The sequence below is a fragment of the Trachemys scripta genome, chromosome 1 (assembly GCF_013100865.1).
Source record: "Trachemys scripta elegans isolate TJP31775 chromosome 1, CAS_Tse_1.0, whole genome shotgun sequence".
Taxonomy (NCBI): domain Eukaryota; kingdom Metazoa; phylum Chordata; order Testudines; family Emydidae; genus Trachemys; species Trachemys scripta.
This window is the reverse complement of record NC_048298.1, coordinates 80,150,630-80,168,810: the sequence shown is the minus strand read 5'-3', so window position 1 is coordinate 80,168,810 and position 18,181 is coordinate 80,150,630. Positions and strand designations below refer to the sequence as shown.

The window sequence follows — 18,181 nt, the reverse complement described above, 5'->3', positions numbered from 1 at the left end:
TGTTCGGGTTTGCTCCAGTACTGGGCAGGGCCCAAGCCAGCCACGCGGACCGTGGATAAAACCAGACCAGTGGCCGCCTTCCTCTGCACCCCAGCGCGCCTCAGTCGCGAGCCGGTTTCCAGAGCAACCTCGCTTCCCCCCGCTCAGCGCTTCCCGGCCCGGAGGCGGCACTTCCGCGTTCCCGCCAAGCTCAGCGGCGTCAGCCTCATTGGGAATTCCGGGAGGCTGACGGGTCCCGAGCGGGGTCACAGCCAGGCGCTATGGGGAGGGGAGGGGGCGGGGCGGGGCGGACGGCTACAGCGGGAGGCGAGGCGCCATTTTTAAACCCTCTTGGCGGCTGCCGGTAGCTGTTTCCGGGTGAGTGAGGGGGGGACTCGGGCCCCTGCGTGGCGGTGTCCTGGTTGCCCCGCTCTCTCCGTCGATCGGCCCCGCACTGCGGAGCGGTCTCTGCCGCGGACAGGGCTCGGCGGTTGGTTCGAGGCTCGCCGTTCTCTCCTCGGCCCGGCCCCGTGCCTGGCTGCTGCTCCCCCCCCCCGCCCGGCGCTGCACAGGGCCTGGCCCCAGGGCTCCCGGCCTGAACGGGCAGCGACTTGCCCGGGGTGAGCTCAGTGGCGGGGTGAGGGGCTCAGTAACCGGCTGTGCTGTGCGCTGCCCATCGGGACATGGGGGGACGTCTCCTTCCCGTGCAGCTGTGCTGCTGGAGCCCGGGGGCTGACAGCCGCGGGCACCTCGCCCGCCGCGGGCTCCTGCTTCCACCGCTTGCTTCAGGGTGCGAGCCGCACCCGCGCTCACGCCAGCTGTGCTCGCCTGAGGGGAAAGGCCCCTGGGCCTGTCCATCAGCGCAGAGGGAGCGTGGAGGCGATGACTTGGCAACCGGCGAGAGAAAATCCTGTCAATTGTGTCCCGCCCGCAGGAGTGTGCGTGGTCGGGAGCGACCCGCGGGTCACTGGGCGTGGAGTCCGCTCATCAACCTGGGGGCGGAAGGGGGCATAAAAATCTCATGCATGTTTGTGAAAATGGTTTCGCTCCTGTAACGAGTCCGAGAGGTTGCATAAACACAACGTTGTTGGTTGCAGTTGCTGTAACAGGGACACTAATTTTTCTAGTGTAACCGAAACTAGGAAGTTCTCTAGCATATATCACCTTATCAGCGCTATTATAATTATCTATTGCTTCTGTGGTGGCTTTAAATAGCCCATTACTATCTGAGAGCCATACTTCACACATTGTTAGGAAAGAAGTGGTGACTGCTGAATTGAGAGTGGTGTCTCTCTCGCAATATATGTAAGAGATCTTATGAATATTTTCCAGAAGGGGTGAGGTAATATCTACCTTGTCTCTCTAATATCGTGGGAGGACAGGGCTACGTCTACACTGCCTACAACAATGTATTCATCTGTGTCATAGTTCCTGAGTTAAGTGCATGTCCAACCTCCTTGGGGTCTCAAGACACCCCACTTAGGTCACAGGCCTCCAGCATTCATCTTTCTCTGGGTGAAATCCCATGATTCGCTTCCTGCAGATTAGGGCCTTAGGTTGCAGACCTCTGCTATTTTTTGTTTCAGAGTAGCAGCCGTGTTAGTCTGTATCCGCAAAAAGAACAGGAGTACTTGTGACACCTTAGAGACTAACAAATTTATTAGAGCATAAGCTTTCTTGGACTACAGCCCACTTCTTCGGATGCATATTCCATTCTATATGCATCCGAAGAAGTGGGCTGTAGTCCACGAAAGCTTATGCTCTAATAAATTTGTTAGTCTCTAAGGTGCCACAAGTACTCCTGTTCTTTTTGCTATTTTTTTGTGATCACCTCATTAGGTCTGACTTCAATTTAACACCTGCATTTCTGTTCTCTCAGGCCAATGACAGAGTTATCCAGTAACCAGCCAGCTTTCATAAAGCAAAGTACTATTTATTCAGAACAAAAGCTTTTAAAAGAAAACATATTTTAAAGCAATAAACAGCTTATATGAACTCCTGACATACTAGGTGTTCCTCTGTCTTCCATATGGAGACCCTGGTAGGCTTAAAATATTTAAGATCCTCCCACAGGGCCTGTATCTGTTGGTCACAGTCTCATGCCTATGTCAGTTCTTGGATGGTATCCCTGTCCTTTCTCAATCAGGTCAAAAGCTTTCTGCTATGGTCTTTGAACCAGGTCAAAACCAGTGCTTTTTCCCTAGGAGGGTGAAACTTCAAAAAGACTTGTTACTTGGATTGTTTCAGTATTGGAGATTTGCATTAATTACTCCCCATTCTCTTTAATTCTTGCATGAAGCATTCTTTATCATACCCATTACTACAATACAAACACTAACAAGCCCATACAGGTACATATTACATTTATAAAGTTAATACAATAGTATTTGAATATTCCACAATTCCATAGCATTATGTCTGTCTCTTCTCAATATAATAGGTGTTGGATATTCAAATATTTCATAGCATCCGTTATAAAAATATTTATGTAGGTATTTCTACTGCATTCCTCACTGTAGCATCTAAGACAGTTACAGATTTTAGAAGTCAATACAGTATACCAAAGAATCTTCTATTTATCTCTCCATTTGCTGTTCCTTGTTGGTGGGTGGGTGTGTTTGGTTTTGTTTTTTATGGGAAGGGTAGGTCAAATCAGTGACTTTCATGGTGGTTCTAATTTCTCCGAATAGTGAGTTCCTCAGTCACTAGTACACCTCTATCCCGATATAACGCTGTCCTCAGGAACCAAAAAATCTTACCGCATTATAGATGAAACCGCGTTATATCGAACTTGCTTTGATCCACCGGAGCGCGCAGCCCTGCCCCCTGGAGCGCTGCTTTACTGTGTTATATCCGAATTCGTGTTATATCGGTTTGTGTTATATCGGGGTAGAGGTGTATGTTGCCAGAAGAGCTGTGTTTCCTGCAGCAGAGAGTCTTATTCTTTTAGGCTGATGGTAGTATTAATTCATAGTAACACAGGTGTCCTGAGAGATCATGGGAGGTGATCACAGGGAGGTGATATTGGCTTTGCATTCTAGAACACTGAAATAAGTATGCAAACAGATTATTCTATACATTATATGAAACTACTATTAAACTTTACACTTACAGTAATAACTGAAGGAGAGGGTTGGTTTTTGTTTTTTTTAATGTCTGATACAATTAGCTGACACAAGGCAGAATACTACTTGTCCTGTTCTGCACTGGCCAAAAAATTATGTTCAGCCTTGTTATCTAACTTCATTGATCATAAGAGTGTTCAAATATGGTAATATTTTGTAGGTTAGACCAGGCTATAGGAATGAAAGCAGAGCCTTGAATGAGTTATGCAGGTAATCCTAAACAATTGCCAGTGAACACTGAAACCACCATTATATAACTTGGTTGTGTCATATAAATCAGAGCGATGTTTTGGAGTTTTCAAAATTTAAATTAGTATGATTACATAATTTTCTCTAAATTTAGGTTGACTTACCGTAGTTACCATTTACAACTGTTAGTAACAAACATTCTATCAATACATTTTTAAAAAACAATGTTTTTAAATAAGATTTTTTTTTTTTAATGAATGATGATATGGTGACTTAAAGGCCTGATATCTCTGAATTTGCCAGGACTTGAAGCAAAGGTTGTAGTCCATATTAAAAAACAAACAAACAAACCAGACACATTCTAACTTTCTATTTAAGCAAGTGGGACAATGAGGGACAGAATTAAGGTGGTTGGAAGTTTAGCAGATAACTTATTCACATTTTATTCTCCTCTCTAACATTATTTTAAAGTTAGATATTTAGCTTTTTAAAGGGACACACCCACACCCCTTGATCCGGAGAATCAACACTCATTCCTATGGGTGTACATACGCAGGATGATGTAGTAAAAGGTTTTACAGACATGAATTTGGGATGGCTGTTTTAGTCAATCACAACATGCCATCATATACACTATATGCCAGATATTTTACAGGAAAAACTATGTTTAGAAATGTTTGAGTTTTAATTTGAACTATATAAATATTTCATATTCCTCTTTTTCTAAAGTTAGATGACCTTAGGTATAATAAATTAAACTGTACAGTCCTCAGAGGGAGAGAGAAAATATAACTAATTTTAGAACTCTCTTTTATAAAAAAAAAAAAAAAAAAAAATCCCAAACTCTGTATGTATTATCTAATCATGTTGTGGATTTAATGTATGATATATGGCTATAAGCAAGTGTCTTATTCCATTAGCTGGAAGTGATGCTTGCCTTACTAATGTATAATGCTCCTGTTTGTAGCCCTAATAAGGCAATTAAATATTTTCCTCTTATCCAAGAGTGAATATTGCCTGTCCTGGAGCATGCACTAATGTGATTTGGTGAAAGAAATACCGTGTTGGAGTGGCAAAGGAAAGAAACACTTATTTGGCATATTTTTTGCTTTTAAAATGGTGATTTTTGGATGTGGACAAATTGGAGAGAGTCCTGCGGAAAGCAACAAAAATGATTAGGGGGCTAGGGCACATGACTTAAGAGGAGAGGCTGAGGAAGCTGGGATTGTTTAGTCTGCAGAAGTGGGGAGGGGAAAGATTCAATAGCAGCCTTCAACTACCTGAAGGGGGTTCCAAAAAGGATGGAGCTTGGCTGTTCTCAGTGGTGGCAGATGACAGAACAAGGAGCAATGGTCTCAAGTTGCAGTGGGGGAGGTCCAGGTTGGATATTAGGAAATACTACACCTCTACCCCGATATAACGCGACCCGATATAACACGAATTTGGATATAACGCGGTAAAGCAGTGCTCCGGGGGTGGGGTGGGGGAGCTATGCACTCCGGTGGATCAAAGCAAGGTCGATATAATGCAGTTTCATCTATAATGCGGTAAGATTTTTTGGCTCCCGAGGACAGCATTATATCGGGATAGAGGTGTATTTCACTAGGAGGGTGGTGAAGCACTGGAATAAGTTACCTAGGGAGGTGGTAGAATCTCCATCCTTAGAGGTTTTTAAGGCCCTGCTTGACAAAGCACTGGCTGGGATGATTTAGTAGTTGGTGTTGGTCCTGCTTTGAACAGGGGGTTGGACTAGATGACCTGAGGTCTCTTGCAACCCTAATCTATAATTCTGTGATTAGATTGAATGTTAGAAGTTACTGACCATGGATTAATCAGCAGTGTTGATTAAATGGTCAAAGGTGCATGTTATATGCAATTTAGCACTTGGATGGCAACTGTGTGTACTTATGCAAGTCAATAACTTTAATGGGAGAATGTAAAAGTGTTCTTAAAAACTGACAGCTTCAGACTTTTATGCAGGTTTTAAAATCTACCACAAGATGTCACTGTAATCTAAAAGAGGGTTATTTTGTTAAATAGGTACCACTTACTGTTTTGACATTTAAAAAACCGTTTTTGTAAACTATGGTTCTCTTTCCTGTTCTCAATATCCAGTTCTTCCTTATGAAGTGTGTCACTGCAGGTGAATGCTTTAGGTGCTAAGTATCAGGGGGTAGCCGTGTTAGTCTGTATCTATAAAAACAACAAGGAGTCTGGTGGCACCTTAAAGACTAACAGATTTATTTGGGCATAAGCTTTCGTGAGTAGTTTTTACTCACGAAAGCTTATGCCCAAATAAATCTGTTAGTCTTTAAGGTGCCACCAGACTCCTTGTTGCTTTAGGTGCTGTGTGCCTTGCTTCTCAAGCCATGGAGCATGAATAGCAAGACCCATTAGAACAGGGGCAGGCAAAATTTTTGGCCTGAGGGCCGCATCGGGTTTAGTAAATTGTATGGATGGCCGGTTAGGGGAGGGGTTGTGGCCCAGCCCCTACCCCATCCACACACCCCCGCTCCCTGTCCCCTGACTGCCCCCGGCCCCCTGTCGCCCCATCCAACCACCCCTTCTCCCTGTTATGAAGTTTTGTAATATGAAAACATAAAATAGTGCGTGAAGCCTTTTGAACCATGAATGGCTATTACTAATTAGTTGCACTTGTGTTTGTAACAGGTAATTTGGCCTCCTGGGATGCCATCAAGAGAAAAGGTGGAAGGAATCCTTCTGAAGGTGGTAGATTTGGGCTGAATTCATATTTACCTGGTTGTCAACTCAATAATATTTAGCCAGGATGGATACTTTCACCAGCATACTTCCTCCAATAAGTGGAAATAGTGATCTTGTTGGTTCACAAGAAGAAATACAAAAAATGTTAATCGATGAGCGAATGCGGTGTGAAAATCATAAAACAAATTATCAAACTCTAAAGGCAGAACATACAAGGTACAGTACTTTAAATGTCTGTTTTCCTTATTTAGTTTGAGCTGTTAAAAGCTAAAATTAAATATTGGAAGGAAGGGTTTTTGTTTTTTTAGCTAGTTACCTGTCTGACTTTAATTTGTAGGAGTAGCAGTACAAGTGTTTACCGATTCAGTCATGAGTTCTGTAAATTGCTCCATTGAGGAAGGGCTTTGATTGTTAAAATACTCAGTGTCCAATAGAAATGTACATTACTACTCGTTTGTGCTTAAGGACAAATTTGACTGTTAGTTTTCTAAAATAATACTTTGTTATATTTACACAATAACAATTTAAAGGTCTCAACATATGTGAGGTGAGGGTTCTGAAATAGTCAGTGGATCTTGAAATTACTTCATATTTACAGAATTTAGAATAGTAACCATGTCAAATGTATTTTGGAGGAAGGGCGGAAATGATACCTAGTAGATATTTTGTCAGATTTGATGTCTTTTTACTTTTGCTTCTGTACTTCTGTTATTACTGTGACTTCAGATTTTTCAGCATAAGAATGATCTGTTTTTAGAGGGTAAATGCAGTCTTAGTAATAAATAAAAATACTGTATATTTTGCAGGTTACAGGATGAATATACGAAATCACAAAATGAGCTCAAACGGTTGTTAGTTGAAAAGCAAACCATCCATGACAAATTTCAATTTCTTCTTGCTGAGCTCCGAGGGGAATTATTAGATAAAACTAGGGAACTAGAGGAACTGAAGATGCAGGTGAGACAATGGTTACCAGAACTTAATATGAATTTCTGTAGAAACATTTCTATAATCTATCTTTATCAATGTATTGTGTGTTTTAGCCTTAGTTTTTCTTTCTGCTTGTAATTGGATCTATTACAGCCATGTCCTCAAATCACAAATCTTGACTGAGTTGCACTCCTCTTGTAATTTTTTACTGCAGGAGCACAAATGAAATGACAGTTAAAACTTCTGGTACCATTTAGATCTAAACTCTGTTATCATGCATTCCATGAATAGTAGTCTCTATCGGTCTCTTGAAAAAGTGCACTGATGGCACTCTCCTTCTTTACTATGTTCTAGTATTACTAATGTCAGGTTCTTTCCTTCTTTGGGGATCAAAAATTAGTTAGACTGGTTATGAAGAAGAATGAAGAAAATTAGGGAGAAGCATATCTCTTCCCTGTGTCAATAGTGCAGCTGGGATTCTGCTATCCCCACTGGGATTTCAGTCAGCTTATGCAACGCATTAGGTCCTCTTGCTCTGTGAGATGGTGACACAAAAAGAAAAGTCTTTCATCCTGTGAATGAAGACCTACTGAAGAGAGAAAATTAAGCTTCCATTTTCCTTCAGCCCCTTTTCTTCCTTTCCCACCTGTCATTTTTATGAACTTATATCAGCAGTGCTTGTTTTCAGCCAAAGAGACCACTTCTGCAATTTGTTGACCGAGAACATATTTTCCCTATTGCCAACCTCTTTAGTCAGATCGGTGCCTCATAAAGAAGGCTTTTTCACCTATGGCACTCAAGGTCTGAACAAGTTCTGGGAAGAAGCTTATGAAGATGCCACTATTCATCATTTGTCTTTTAACTATTCCAACCTGCAATATAGTGCTTGCTTCAGCACATACATTGTACCTGGTACAGTGGGGTTAGCTAAAATTCAAATTATGCAAATCACATGTTGACTATCAGGATAGTCTTTTCTACTTCAGATGTTGATGAAATTTTCAGGAATCTATTTACAGTAACTATTTATCATTTCTCCACAGCTTGGAAAGACTAGAGTTGACTTTCCAATGACTAGTCCATTTTGTGACCAGTGTTGATCTGAAGGTATTTTGGTAGTCAACTGCAGGGTTTCATGTTAACTATTCAGCTGCCAGTGAAATAACTTTCTAGCCTTCTTTCTGAGCAAATCTTCATCTCCTGTACTGATCCCTCTTCTGCAGATCAACATTTGCCTCAGGTTCTTCACTTATTTTTTGGCTGTGGTATCAGCCTTCCTGAAGTGGGATGGCTTTGTAGTGATCCCGTTCCTGTTCAGTCTACTCAAATGAGTTCTTCCATAGTTTCTTTTACAACTGCAATCTGCTTGTCAGACTCCAAGGGTTTGTGTGATCCAGCATGACACATGAATCACAAGATTCTAGTTAACATAAACACACACATTCTTAGGAATTTGGTCAGGGAAAGGCAATCTTGTCTGATTGAAAATTCTAAAGATCTTCTGTCTACCCATAGTTCAGTATACTCTGAATGAAGGAGAGAAGTCTCTCAATGCTGCTCCAGAGCTGGTCTTCAGGATCTGAAGCGCTTCTGGGGCCCAGAATGGCAGAAGAAACGTGGAACTTGTTCAGAGGCTTTGTTCTTATAGGAGGCAATTGAGAGCTGGTGCAGGGAGCTCGTTGGCCATCCAGCATCTTGCCATGTTGGATTTAAGCCATTATGGTCTGCTTTTCTATAAGAATTCTAGGGGCATTTGTTCTGTTGTTTGTAGGAGTCAGGTTTTTTTCCTGTAAAGGTGGGGAGAGTTCTTAAAGGCAGGCTATTTAGTTTAAAAACAAACAAACAACAACAAAACTTCTAGTGAATTGGCCTTTATCTGTTGGGACATTCTACTAAAATCAAAATGGAGATATTCTAAACACTCTTCCCACCTCTTTTCCCAAAACTCTGTTTGTTTTAAGTAGTAATGCCACATTTTTCTGGTTCTGCAGCTACCACTGAAATCCATTCAAAATTCAATGAAAGGTACAACCTGTTGCCAATCTAATTTGATATATGCAAAAGCTAGACACCAACAGAGGTTAAAAAAATTGCTGTAATTTAAGAAATACGGTGTATCAGAGCAGGATGATCTGTATTCTTTAAAAACAAACAACACAACTTTTTTTGGACCTTAGTGTGAGAACTGTAACCAGCAATCTTTCACTCTTCATCAGGAAAATGAGAATGCAGTAAGACCATGCCCACTGCACTTTTCTGAGGGCTTTTTCTTTTCCTCCCTCGTCGGTGCTTATCAATGGTATCTACATTGTTTTCCTGAATCCATTCATAATTTTTTAACCTAGTAATAAAGAAAAGAGAGCAAATCACTGAAAAAGCAGAATGAGAGTGGGAAGAAAACAAGTCCTTCACTGTTTGAGCATTAGACTTGAATTACAGCAATTAAGGAAGAAGGCAAAAAAAGGTAGTGAATGTATTGTAAGGATCCTGAGTGTACCTTATCTGAAGAACTTCAAAGATGATGTAGAGGCTGGATTTATTTCATATATATTTAATATTGCTAACCTTCGCAATGTTAAATTTTTCCCTAAGAAAGCACATCAATTATAGTTGAATTGATTAGCTTTTTATGAAAGCAGGAAAAAATTAAAAATACATTTTATAAATGGCATATGTTCATAAAGACCTTTTTTAAAATTGCGTGTGAAATGTTTCATTGCTCAACATTTGTTTTCCAATATAAATTGCTTAATATGACTGTTGTTTGGTTACTTATTCTATAGTACATTTGTTTTCTGTACATGTCAGGTTCTAACTCCTCAAAAGCTTGAGTTGTTAAAAGCACAAATACAACATGAATTGGAAACCCCTATGAGAGAACGCTTTCGGAAACTAGATGAAGTAAGTAGTAAGACGTATTTAACTTCACTTCGTCTAGATTGAGGGAGGGTTTGTTTGGTATTTTGCTTGGTGAAAAGATGATGGGAAAATTCCATGGATGATTCATGAAATAAAACAAAAGTATTAAGTATTTACTTTTATATGTTTATCTACTTTTGTGCTTGAGTGAATCTGTGTTCTACTTCCTAATTAATTTAGGAGGTAGAAAAATACAGAACAGAATATAACAAACTTCGTTATGAACATACCTTCCTCAAATCAGAATTTGAACACCAGAAGGAAGAACATGCACATATTTTAGAAGAGAAAAAAATAAAGTACGACTCTGAGGTAGGTAGAGAATATGCAATATAAGTTAAACAACTATAAAAGTGAAATATTTGAGGTATTTATAAAAAGATTTTTTTAATAAGGTTTTTGTCATTTTAGTATAACTAGTATAATTTTGTCATCTTTTTTTGTGTTCTTGTAATATGTTGGTTATCAGAGTACTGTCAGCTCTCTTAAAGTTTTGTCATGGTCTGGTCCATAACAATTTACATCAGTTTGTTCAAGATATCTTGTAGAAATATCATAGTCATATTGCAAATAATAGGCTTGTCTTTAAATGACAGCCTATAACAATGCTTGCAAACCTTTTTTATTAGCTTTGAGAGATTTAAATAGATCAATACATTATCTTCAGTCCTAACTTAGTAGCTCAAATAGCCTAAATAAAAGTAAATATAGAATTTATGTTCTATATCTGATTACTAACCCAAGAAAAGGGCAGCAGAAAATACAGAGGTGAGCAGGAAAACTTGTCCGTTTTCAAATTTCTCAATATCCTTTTGTCTGCCATTTCTGACAAAAATTCATGATCTCGCTACTATTGACCCCTTAACTTGTTTCAAAATTTGTCCTCACCTATGATTTCGCTCTTGGGTAAACTATTTAATGATCTGTTTTGTTTGGGGCCAAGTTTTCAAGAGAGAGTCTAAACTGCAAATGCAAATATATGCACAAGTAAGTATATAATTACCAGTTGCACCCCTGCATGTACCTCTAGCGTATTATATTTAGGTGCTTACCTGAAAATTTAGCCAAAACTGATATTTATTCTGAGATATACAATATGTAAATCAGTTATGATATGCACAATCAAGTCTTGAGACTCAAAATAATTCAGGTCTTCTGTTTTATCAGCTTTTTAAGATTCAAGAATTGCTGGTTAGCTTTTGAAGCTCTCTAGTTTTATACCTACATTACTGTTAGAATGAAATTATTCCCATACTCTCCTATTCCAGAGACTGCGTTGCTTTGTTTTCCATCGTATAGCTAAAGCAGAATAACTTCATCCAACTTTCTAAAATCAGAAACTGAGGCTTGGTCTACACTACAGAGTTAGGTCGAACTAAGGTAGCTTACATCAACCTAATTATGTCAGTGACATGCTACAGCCTTGCTCCCTCCGATGTATGTGCCCTACTACACCGACGACATAACTCCACCTCCACGAGAGGTGTAAGGCTTATGTCGGTGTAGTTAGGGTGACACAGTGTCCATGTAGACTCTGCATTTCTTACATCTGCTGTTGGCTGTCATTCTTGTCAATTTCACGGATCCGTGCTGGAACCGTGAAATTGACAAGAAAGCTGCAGGGGGCTCCTGCTGCCCCAGGCTCCCTGCTCCCAGCCAGGCTGCGCCCTCCCCACACAGAGCCCGTCTGCCCCCGGCGGCAGGGAGCTGGAAACGGAGTGCCCAGAGGGGCAGCTTGGCTCTCAGACCCCCCCATACCCCGACCCCGCTTCCCTTCCACCCCTCGTAAGTCAGTGGAAGCGCTCAGGTGAGGATGCACACCACTGACAGAAGGAGGGTAGTGTGGACATGAACCACCACAGTAATTACATAGGTCAACTTACCTTTCTAGTGTAGACCTAACCTCAGGGGAAGTTGTCTCAACTGGCAGGCTCTTGAGGGAGGGACAATCCTTCCTGCCGTTGACTGAGGGCATTGCAATGAGACCTTGCAGCTGGCAAAGGCCAGCTGACTTGGGCTTGTGAGGCTCAGGTTAAGGGGCTGTTTAATTGCGGTGTAGACGGTTGGGCTTGGGCTACAGCCTGAGCTCTGGGATCCTTCCACCTCACGGTCCTATAGTCCTCGCTCCAGTCCGATCCTGAACACCTACACTGTTAAACAGTCCCTTAGCCTGAGCCCTGTGAGCCTGTGTCAGCTGGTTCGGGCCGGCCCTGGGTTTTTAATTGCAGGCATGACAGGCCTACTTTTGTTCCCTGCACAGCCAGTAGGCTGAAGTCTGATTATAGTGGTTCTGTGGATCTGATTACTCAAAGAAAATAAATTAACATTTAAATGCAGAAAGATTTCCCTGTTTAATGCAAATTGCTGATCTTTTCCTTAATTATCAACTTGGGTATTATTTTGGTGACAGCTAAATAATGTAACGGTTGTGTATTTTTCTGTATAACTATTAGATAGCAAGACTGGATAGAGATAAAGAAGAACTGCATAATCAGCTGCTTAGTGTTGATCCCACAAGAGACAATAAGCGAGTGGAGGTACTCCTAAGAGAAAAGGCTCAACTACATCAAAAATTAAAAGGTTTAGAAGCTGAGGTAGCAGAACTAAGAGCAGAGAGAGAAAATAGTGGTGTGCAAGCAGATAATGTGCAAAGAATACAGGTACGGCAGTTGGCGGAGATGCAGACTACAATGAGATCTCTGGAGGTAAGAAGTTTAATTGTCTCCCAGGGGAACACAGGAAATAAATTTGGAAGTTTTTGGCCAGTAGGCTCTGGTTCCATGGACATGCTAAAGCATTAAAAAAAATTGCATTTTTTGAACTTACTCTATACTTCTGATTTTATTTTTAAGTCATCACTTCTCAAATTCTGTCATAGAATGGGCTACATCTTAACTGAAAGATTCTCACAGACCATGTACCTTCTCACCCACAGTTCTATTTGCAGTCACTTAAGATGCATATGTGAACTGCAGTTGCTTAACTGGAATTTAATATGGGGATAGTGTGTGTGTTAATTGTCTTTAATACAATAAAAGTTTTGTCCTTTTAAAAAATGTTAATTATATGATCTATTTTTGCTCTTCATTTAAGCAGCCCCACTCACTTGTTGTGTTCATGTGTTTTCTTCTTGCTTGCCTACCAGGTGGTACTCGTGTTTCCTGCACATGTTGCCACAACTTCCTAGCTTCCTTTTCTTGTCCCCTTGCACATACTTCCCTACTGTAAGGTCCCATCTATCCTACTCCTCTTCTGTGCATGCTTTTCAGGTTTCAGTTCTCCACTGAACATTCCTCACTGGCTTGAGGGCTTCCGTCCCATTAATGGTTCCTGTTTTTCGCCTGTTGGCAGCTCCAGTCTGTGATGGCTTTTCTTCCTACTGTGTAGCTGCAGCCCATAGTTAGACTGGCTTCCTTTCCATCTTACTTTTATAGGTGCCCAAGCTCTTCACTGCAATAGTTTGTCCAGACGTCCCGATTTTTATAGGGACAGTCCTGATATTTGGGGCTTTGTCTTGTATACCCTCCACCCCTTGTCCCAATTTTTCACACTTGCTATCTGGTCACCCTACACTGCAGTGAGCTGTATCTCTGTAAAAGCAGCTAGAAACAAGGAAGAACCAGCACTAGATGCCTGCCATATTGCTGTGGGTTACCATCAAGTCGTCCTGAAGACCACAACTTGACAAACATTGTGGTAGATTTTTTTTAAATGGGCAAGGCATCTTAAAGATCTATCAAAATGCACTTCAGTATGCTCAGATCTACTCTAATCTTAATTTAGTAATTGTTTAAATCTTATTGGAGAAAAATAACTTGATTGAAGTCAATGACCTGGGTTAAGCATCTACTTGAAATTTTACTAAAATGCTGTCTTCCAATACCACAAAATGCAGAGTACTGAAACTGTTATTTATCCTTTATGATGTTGACTTTACAGAGGTACACTGTAGGTGTTTTGTGCTGGGGTGTGCATCTACAAAAGCCTTTTTGGAGCACTGCTTGCAGACACACATGTCCTTACAGCCTAACAGTTTACTGGCGGAGGGTATAAATACCTGACCCGTCTAACCAAGCTTCAGGTCCTCTTGCCTCCAGAAGGCTTAGGGGCGTGTGGGGTGCATAAGAGTCTGTGGGGGCAATGTAGTTGGAGAACAAGTGTTACTCAGAGTAAATTAGAGAGAGAACATATTGTACAGCAAACCTCTACTAAATATAAATTAAGGCTATATTTTAATCACTGGTAGTTTTAGTAAAAGTCATGGACAGGTCAGGGGTAAACAAAAATTCATGGCCTGTGACCTGTCCGTGACTTTTACTATATACCCCTAACTAAAACTTGGGTCAGGGGGCTGCGAGAGCTTTGGGGGGGTGGGCCAGGACCCCCGCTGGTGCTGGGAGAGGGAGGCAGGCAGCAGTGTGCAGCCTGGAGACCCTTCCCCCCCCGGTGCTGGGGGCAGGGGAGATTTGGCAGGGGCTGGCAGGCTACCTACCTGGCTCCAATCAGTTTGTCGCTGCAGCTCCTAGGGAAGGGGCGGCCAGGGGGGCTCCGCGCACTGCCCCCGCCACAGGCGCCAGCTCCACAGCTCCCATTGGCTAGGAACTGCAGCCAACGGGAGCTGCGGGGGCAGTGCCTTCTGCTTAGGACAGGGGTGGGCAAACTTTTTGGCTTGAGGGCCGCATCTGGGTATGGAAATTGTATGGCGGGCCATGAATGCCTGGTGGGAGAGGGGGACTCTATGGGGTGTAGCATGGGAGGGCTCTATAAGGGATGTTACTGAGGTGGGGGAAGGGGCGACTCATCGGGTGGAGGATGCTCTATCAGGGTGGTGCTGGGGACTCCTAGGGGCCCTGTCGGCAGTGACACCACTGCCACGAGTGGAGGCACCCTAGCTGGGATCGGTGCAGCCCCTGGGCGGTTTCTAGGCTCTAAAGGGTGGGTCTATAGGAGTCCGGGAGGGGATTGGGTGAGCTGCTGCATGGGGGGCTGCTGTGTAGGGGCGAGGTTCTGATCCCGGAAACAGCGTAGTGAAGTTGCGCCTGCGCAGTGTGGCTCTACGTGCCGGAAGATGGTGCTCATCAAGGGAATTGTGAGTCGGGGGCTGGGGAGCACTGGGCAGGTAGAGCGGGGCAAGCCCCAGACCCCACTCCCCAGCGGGAGCTCGCGGGCCTGATAAAAACGTCTGATGGGCTGGAAGTAGCCCACGGGCCACAGTTTGCCTCCCGTGGCCTAGGAGCTGCAGGGACATGTCTGTGGGATCCCGGGAGCACCCCCGCACTCAACCATACTCTAGCCCTGAGGCCCCCCCACACACCCAAACTGCTGCTGCTGGCCCTGAGCCAGCACCGGCTGCTGCAGAAATCACGGAAGTCACTGAATCCATGGCTTCCATGACCTTAATATACGCAGCCTTAATATAAATATGTAATATGTAAGCCAGTCGTGCCCAAAAAGCCCTAATCAAGATTGGGACCCTATTGTTATATACAATGTACAAATGCATATCAAGAGATAGTTGCTGCTCCAAAAAGCTTATAAATACTTTTTTTATTCAAGGCAGAAAAGCAGTCAGCTAAGCTCCAGATTGATCGTATTGAAAAAGAACTACAGCTGAGTAATGAGCAGAATACTCTCTTAACCAGCAAATTACACAAAGCTGAACGAGAAATCAGTGCCTTGGCCACTAAAGTAAGTGCTTTTGTGGTATCAGCAATATATTTTCACATCTGGTTTCAAGCTGAAGAAAAGGCGGTTTCATCTGACTTTTTAAAACCATGTTTCACTTTATTTTTAATGTAGAACTCTTTTCTGCCGTTTCAAAGTCTATGGTACCCGTAATAAATGTTCTTTAATTATAGCTGGCAGGATAGATATGGAGTCTGTAATGCTACAGAAAAACATGATCACTATAAGTGTCTTTGGAGTCTGAGATTTTTATCCTTATCTCATTCTGTGGATTTTTGTTTGTTTTTGTTTTTTTATGATGTGGTGCTTGAAGAGCCACATTAGTACCATACTAGATTTTTCCAACCGCTAATAAAATATGTCTGGTGCTATCAAATAAGGGTTGTGATTGCTTACTTTAATAAAAATCATCAGGCTATAGTGACAAATCTAAACAAAAGTGCTAGAACTTGAAACAAAAAAGAAAATTGGATTATCAAGATTTGGTTTCTGGTGATTTTTAAAATAATTCTAGCTAAGAACAATGTTACTTGTCTAATGAATCATTCATTTTATAGTCTGAAGTAAAGAACTCTGTTTTGTATTTTCCTTTCCTCCTGGAATTGCTCTAAAAAGTGTCCATCTGGTGACTTTCTTCTAACAGTCAAAACAACTTAATTTTCCAGAAATATTATTTGACTTAATGTTAGCTTTACTTCTCATTTGTATATCAGAAAATATACTCAGAATTCTAGTCCCAGAGAAGAGGATGCATGGACAGACATTATTTTAACAATCCTCACGGCTTCTTCCCAGTGCATCTTGGAGAGAATTCCAATGGAAATAATAATACAAAGTAAACCTTAATACCATCAGTCTCTACTGGAGAGATTGTGGTTAGACTGCCCACACCATTTCTGAGATTGCCCACAGATCCGCAACTTCTGATCACACACATACACCTCTACCCCAATATAACGCGGTCCTCGGGAGCCAAAAATCCCTACCGCGTTATAGGTGAAACCCCGTTATATCGGGGTAGCGGCGGCAGGGGTCCAGCGATGATTTAAAGAGCTCCGGGCTCCGGCCGCTGCGGGGAGCCCGGGCCCTTTAAATCACAGGCCGAGCCCCGCTGCCACAGCTCTGGGGTAGCAGCGGCAGGGCTCCAGCGGTGATTTAAAGGGCCCGGGGCTCCCCGCAGCAGCCAGAGTCCCGGGCCCTTTAAAGCGCCGCCTGAGCCCCGCTGCTGGAGCCCCGGGGTTACCCGTGCTATATGCGAACCCGTGTTATATTGGGTCGTGTTATATCGGGGTAAAGGTGTACAATACCATGCAGAATACCTTCAACACAGTTTTGTTTTTGTTTTTTTAAATCAACAAACAAAAACGGAAACACTTATCTATTGCCTTTTGGAACATAGCCCCCAAAATAATAAACACATCCATTCAAAATATTACATTATTTAACAGCTGTTGTTATCACCATAATATGGCTCAAAAAGCTATCTAACACAAGAAATGTGAAAGATGGAACAAATCACAAATTTAATAATCCCAGAACTTGTTCAAGATGAGCTTAAGCACACCCAGTACTCACGATACAAATCAACCAAAAAGACAACCTCAGCCCTGAATTACATTTTCCCAGGCAATATGATTCTAACTTTCTGTAGGAAAAGGACAAAACACCAAACTCAAACGCCTACTCATGTAACGTGCCACACCTAGTTCTTATTTATGTAATTATTTGATTCTATCTAATTATTTATATTATAGTAGCATCTGGGGATCAGGGCTCCATCAAGGTAGGCATTGTATGAACAAATAAGAAGAAAGCTCATGTCCTGGAAAGTGAGCGCCAGGTAACTTCAAAAAATAAAAATAAAAAAATAAAAAGAGGAAAATATGAGTTAAAACAGTAGCCTGGCCCTTCCATCTCTTTTGTGTTTTGTTTGCTCCCCATCAGAAGCTGTACAAGGGGTATGGAGTCTTGGGGTTGTGTTAATTTTTGTTCTCTGTAAGACCGCAGGAGTGCTGAGGAATTTGACTAGATAGTACTGTTTTTGGAGGGTAGAAACTTCCACCTAAGCAGGTCTGCTCCAAGAATGTGTGCAGTAAGTCCCTCCAGTGCTGTGCTCCCCTCCCACTGTGCATCCAGACAAGCTTATTTCAGAACACAGGTCCTTTGAGTGCACAAGGGATTTATCCCACTTCTTCAGATGCACTTCTTCAGACTTGCATCTGAAGAAGTGAGGTTCTTACCCACAAAAGCTTATGCTCCCAATACTTCTGTTAGTCTTAAAGGTGCCACAGGACCCTCTGTTGCTTTTTACAGATTCAGACTAACACGGCTACCCCTCTGATACTTGACACCAAGTGATTTATGTATCCTCCTTGGGTTTATGCCTCAGAAAGCTCCTTAAGTATTTGCTGAATTGCCCTAAGATGTTCTCAACTTCATATTTAAGCATCCAAATCCACAGTGTAGTTACTACTTAAGCTACTGTGTCATTCTTAACCATTTACAACTTGTAAGTGCTAGCAGATTGTAATTACATTTGTCATTACAAATGGATTTTCATTATAAGTGCTTTTCCTCTAGATATTTAATTCTCACTAACCATGTAATTACTATGCAGCAAGAGCCTAAAC

The 18,181-nt window shown here is 42.1% G+C and overlaps 1 protein-coding gene across 3 annotated transcripts in view; it reads left to right on the top strand.

Annotated features, from left to right (window-relative positions):
* The first annotated feature begins 284 nt into the window (after positions 1-284).
* CEP83 (centrosomal protein 83) overlaps positions 285-18,181 on the top strand; it is a 34,816-nt gene continuing 16,919 nt past the window's right edge. For 2 of the 3 annotated variants that reach the window (XM_034772839.1, XM_034772854.1), the window contains exons 1-7: positions 285-357; positions 5,964-6,233; positions 6,824-6,974; positions 9,756-9,848; positions 10,047-10,178; positions 12,320-12,571; positions 15,423-15,554. In XM_034772839.1, the coding sequence (XP_034628730.1) occupies positions 6,082-6,233; positions 6,824-6,974; positions 9,756-9,848; positions 10,047-10,178; positions 12,320-12,571; positions 15,423-15,554 (912 nt within the window). In that variant the 5' untranslated portion in view covers positions 285-357; positions 5,964-6,081. Of the gene's footprint in view, positions 358-579; positions 600-5,963; positions 6,234-6,823; positions 6,975-9,755; positions 9,849-10,046; positions 10,179-12,319; positions 12,572-15,422; positions 15,555-18,181 lie in introns of those variants that run through there. The other variant, XM_034772845.1, reaches the window with a different exon arrangement.